The sequence below is a fragment of the Nannospalax galili genome, unplaced genomic scaffold (genome assembly GCF_000622305.1).
Source record: "Nannospalax galili isolate Female #2095 unplaced genomic scaffold, S.galili_v1.0 scaffold1017, whole genome shotgun sequence".
Classification (NCBI taxonomy): Eukaryota; Metazoa; Chordata; class Mammalia; order Rodentia; family Spalacidae; genus Nannospalax; species Nannospalax galili.
The window spans coordinates 2,671,396-2,676,040 of record NW_008340940.1 but is presented as its reverse complement, the minus strand read 5'-3'; the positions used below and the strand labels follow the sequence as shown (position 1 = coordinate 2,676,040).

The window sequence follows — 4,645 nt, the reverse complement described above, 5'->3', positions numbered from 1 at the left end:
CTTTCTGTTTTGGCAGAAGCCCTGAAGGACTCCTGGGGAACAACCCCTCAGCTTCACGGTTGGCTGCAACCACGCGTCTAACGATCAAACAGGCAGAACCAATTAAGCCACTGTCTTAAGACAAAGTTACTTTCTCCAGCTTCCTGACAAACGTGCATTCCCACAAAGTATTCCAAGATGCCTAGGAAAGCTGCAGAGCCAGTCACAACACCTTGGTCCGGGAAGCCATGTTTCAGGTTTCTCTACTTACTTCTCTATTTTAGGGGACGGATGGGAGCAGCCAGCAAGGGCCTGTTTACAGAACAGGTGGCCTCGGGTGCGGCTTAAAGCCGGACTGTGAACAAGAGATCAAGATCAAGGAGGTGGGAGGGACCTCAAGGAAAATTAAAAAGAAAAAAGCCCGGTCTTAATCCAAAGTAAAGCCACGGAACTTCGGGGCAAGCTCGGCGGCCCCCACTCCCTCCATGCCCCTTTCTGCTCCCACACCGCGGCGCCCGCCGCATCCCGGCCTACGTGCGCAAGCGGCCGCAGTCCCTACGTCAGCAGCGCCCTCGCTTCCAGACCCTTCAGCGTTGGCCGTGACTGCCGCAGCCGGGCGGGGCCCCCCCCCCCCCCCGCCCCGTGCCGGCCGCAGCCGACCAATCCTCACCCTTGGGAGGCGGGGCCGGCACCTCGATGCTCCGCCCTCGAAGCTCCGCGAGCCTTAAATGCGGTGGAGCGCTCCTGGCTGCAAACAGCTGCGGTGGACACAAACGGACTAGGATGCAAAGTGCCATGTTCCTGGCCGTCCAGCACGACTGCGTACCCATGGACAAGAGCGCAGGCAGCGGCCCCAAGGGCGAGGAGAAGCGGGAGAAGATGAAGCGGACGCTGTGAGTAAGGCTGCCCTCTCCCTGCGGCGCCTACCCCGCCGGGGTTTGCGCCTAGCAAAGGACCTTCGGTCTGGGCTTTGCAGCAAATTCTAGCCTGCGCCTCTGCAGAAAAAGGGTGGAGGGACGAGGGCGGGGTGGGGGTGGGGGGTTGGTTTGCTAAATCTGGGTGGTACGTGGGGTTTTTCTGTGCGTGTGACCTCAGAAGTTTGGGGACTGTGTTGAGACTGGCGGTAGAAAGGCTGAAACGCGCTGATTGCCTTTTTGTTCTGCATTTAATATGACATCAGAATCCTGCAGGCAGCTCCCATACATTGCTTTGTGAGTTCTGAGCAGCTTACACAGCTGCTGGGTGGAGCTGTTCTGGCTTATTCGGAATATATTCTTTTTAGAGCCAGTATTAAATTATAAAGTAGGTCTCACCCAGTCACGACTGTGGAATGAGTAATTCCTCTGCAGTACCTATTTCAATGGAGCATTGTAGGGCAGTCCAGGAGGGGAGCTGAGGAAACCACCACACAGCTCTTTACGCACAGCCTCTGGTCCAGACCCTCCTGCTGCAGAGGGGAAGGAGCATCAGCTGGCTCAATACTCTTCCCCTGCTAGTCTCAAGTGCAAAATGTCTCCCAACTGCAGTTAACCTTGCAGAGAAACTGCTGGATCTTTTGTCGTTGAAATGGCGCTATGCCATTTAAACTATGAGAATTAAATTTACTAAAATATCCTAGTGATTTAGGTAGTGCTATCCTTTTTTATAAAACTAGTTAAAGTTGATGAAGTTGTGTTCCATACATGAAGTTTGGATGTTAAGGGATAAGATGGTTTTTCTCTGGCATGATTTGTTTGCCACTACTTGGTGACTTTATGCATTGTAGCTGAAGGTATTTTTACTATTAAAGGGTTGCCAATTAAAGATTTTTTTTTCCTCTCTTTTTCTAGCTTAAAAGATTGGAAGACCCGTTTGAGCTACTTCTTGCAAAATTCTTCCACTGCTGGGAAGCCCAAAGCTACCAAGAAAAGCAAACAGCAAACTTTTATCAAGTAAGTTGGGCATCCTGTAGTTGTGGGTGTAATAGCCAAATGCTGAACTAGAAAGGGGAACTGTGAAATGAGGTGGCTAATGTGTGGAACTTCCCTTGCAGACCTTCTCCTGAGGAAGCACTGCTGTGGTCCGAAGCCTTCGACGAGCTGCTAGCCAGTAAATGTAAGTTAAACGCCTGACTTTGCTCCCTTAAAAGTATCACAGGAGCTGAGAAGAGTTGTGTCCACACCACAAATGAACAGCTTGCAAGAAAAGAATTAGATCTTACCACCAACTTAGAACAGAAAGCCTGTTTTTCTTTCCCTTCATTTTCAGAGTTTAATCATGGAAAAGCATGAGGTAGTCATGGTCAGGTGGGGAAGAAAAATTAGCCTAAAAATGAAAATGACAGTTGCTCAGTTGTTGTTGAGTCAACTTTTCCATTCCAAAGAATGTTTTCAGGAGCCCTAGTTCCCAGAGAATTTATGGCTCTCCTATAAATATTTATTTTGCATAGACAGTAAAGTATATTTTTGTAGCATAGTACAAACCCAAGCATCTTGCCTACTGGCATCTTAAGAGCTAAATTCTGAGAAAGACGGGTGTTTGAATGAAATCAGAAAACTGATCACTCTAACACTAGAAAAACAATATGCGATTTGGCCATTCAGTTCACATTCCGCATGTTTTGTTTTCTTATGTTTGCAGATGGGCTTGCTGCATTCAGGGCATTTTTAAAATCTGAGTTCTGTGAAGAAAATATTGAATTCTGGTTGGCTTGTGAAGACTTCAAAAAAACCAAATCCCCCCAAAAGCTATCCTCAAAAGCAAGGAAAATATATACTGACTTCATAGAAAAAGAAGCTCCAAAAGAGGTAAGAAAACAAGTTTCCTGTGTCAGCATCATTTGGACATCTTCAATCCCATAGACAAACACAAGAATTGAACATGACAGACTAGCGTGCAGGTTCAGTGGGGAAGAGCCTCCCTCAGCCTGTGTTGAATTTGTTTCTCCAGAATTGACTCATATTACACATTACACCTTTTTTTGTTTTCAGTTATTAAACTTCATTTTCTAATGCTGGATACCAAATAAACCATTTCTTTTTAAATTTCAGATAAACATAGACTTTCAAACCAAAACACTGATTGCCCAAAATATACAAGAGGCTACAAGTGGCTGCTTTACAACTGCTCAGAAGAGGGTGTACAGCTTGATGGAGAACAACTCTTACCCACGTTTCTTGGAGTCAGAATTTTACCAGGACTTGTGTAAAAAACCACAGATCACCACAGAGCCCCATGCTACATGAGACGCAAGGGGGAGCCCCAAAATAAGAGGACATTTTATTCTCTCTCCTAAGATGGAAGGCTGTGACCTGCCAAAAGACTGACCTTGAATTCAGCCTGGGTGTTCAGGAAACATCACTCAGAACTATTGATTCAAAGTTGGGTAGCAAATCAGGAAGCCAAAACCAGAAGCTTTGAGAACAGCTTCTCTTGCTGTGTGAAGGACATAGCGAGGGAACAGTGGTCTGAATGTGCTGTCCCTCCATAGAAAAGCAGGAGCAAGGTGAAAGATACAGTGTAATATTGTTGGTCCAAACATCTTTAAAATCAATAGGTCTGGGATTATGTGGCCTAGCTAGCTGGCTGTACATCTTTCCCCGAATCAATCCATGTCACCACATAGTGGTTTTAGCTCTAGTTTTAGTTTTTCAGTACTAAGTAACATTCACATGTTTACTGTGTGCAAGGTGTTAAAGTTCTTAGGACTACAGGTCATTAGTACTATTGTATGGTGTATCCCTGAAACTAAAAAGGTGTGTTTGAACTGTTAAAGGTGTATGGATTGGAATGAGTGCTACTGTGTAGAAAACTAATGTGCGTTACGAGTGCCAAAAACTGTCTTGCAGGCAGCTAAACTTTGAAGTGGTCTTTGCATACTTTTAATAAATTTATTTTGGTAAAATAATGTCATTGAACATTTGGAGTCCAGATGTGATTCTGTTGTATTTTAATAATTTGAAATATTACAGCTATAAAGGAAAACCTCTTTCAGTAAAGAGAGATGACAGTTGATTGTGTACCTGGACAGTGAGCGCTGACAATGCTTGGAAGGGAAAAAATGATAGTTGCAAGGAAGATGTGCTCTTTAAACCTAGAGGCATTAGGGAGTCTTAAATCACATCCCTAGGACCACTCTAGATTCAAGCTTTACAACACAAACTTGTGAATGTCAAAATTGTTAATAAAATAAGAACCACAAAAGAACATTGACCTGTGTGTTAAGAACCAGCCAAGATGTGTAGTAAGAGAGCATGTGGAGGTCAGCATCACAGTTACAGCTAAGCTGTTCAGGGGAAGAAAAGCTAAGGTCAGCTTGGGCCTACCTACTCTGTTCTTGGGTCCAGACTTCCTCACTGGTGCTGACATGAGCTTCCAAGACACATACCTGAAAACACTTCTATGCTGTATCAATACAAATCTCAGAACTGTCTCATCTCCTGCCTTCATTTGGCTAATATCAATCTGATTGTGTTACTTCAAGTAACTTTGAAGAAGGCAACAAGAGCACTTGGTTTTTTAGATTTCATGCATAAATGTGCTTTTTCCTAGCTGAAAAGGGCCTTCAGCCTGTTGCTTTTCAAACTGGCTAATTTAAAGAGGATCCCTTTTATCAGGCAGTTTTTCAGTATCTTTAACTTTGGCTTTAGTAAAGAGATAGGAGACAACGGTCACTCTCATCTTGGAG

The 4,645-nt window shown here is 44.8% G+C and overlaps 1 protein-coding gene across 1 annotated transcript; it reads left to right on the top strand.

Annotated features, from left to right (window-relative positions):
• The first annotated feature begins 737 nt into the window (after positions 1-737).
• Positions 738-3,875, top strand: Rgs2 (regulator of G protein signaling 2). Its single transcript, XM_008836220.2, has 5 exons — positions 738-872; positions 1,809-1,910; positions 2,012-2,073; positions 2,599-2,765; positions 3,009-3,875. The coding sequence occupies exons 1-5, from the start codon at positions 763-765 to the stop codon at positions 3,201-3,203; spliced, it is 636 nt and encodes a 211-aa protein (XP_008834442.1). The 5' UTR covers positions 738-762; the 3' UTR covers positions 3,204-3,875.
• The last annotated feature ends 770 nt before the right edge of the window (positions 3,876-4,645 follow it).

What these genes read in the sequence shown, in the direction of transcription:
- Rgs2 (XM_008836220.2), top strand. Translation starts at nt 763, where the DNA reads ATGCAAAGTGCCATGTTCCTGGCCGTCCAGCACGACTGCGTACCCATG. An exon ending in GAGAAGATGAAGCGGACGCT is followed by an intron (nt 873 to 1,808) that starts GTGAGTAAGGCT and finishes CTCTTTTTCTAG; the next exon opens with CTTAAAAGATTGGAAGACCC. An exon ending in CGAGCTGCTAGCCAGTAAAT is followed by an intron (nt 2,074 to 2,598) that starts GTAAGTTAAACG and finishes TTATGTTTGCAG; the next exon opens with ATGGGCTTGCTGCATTCAGG.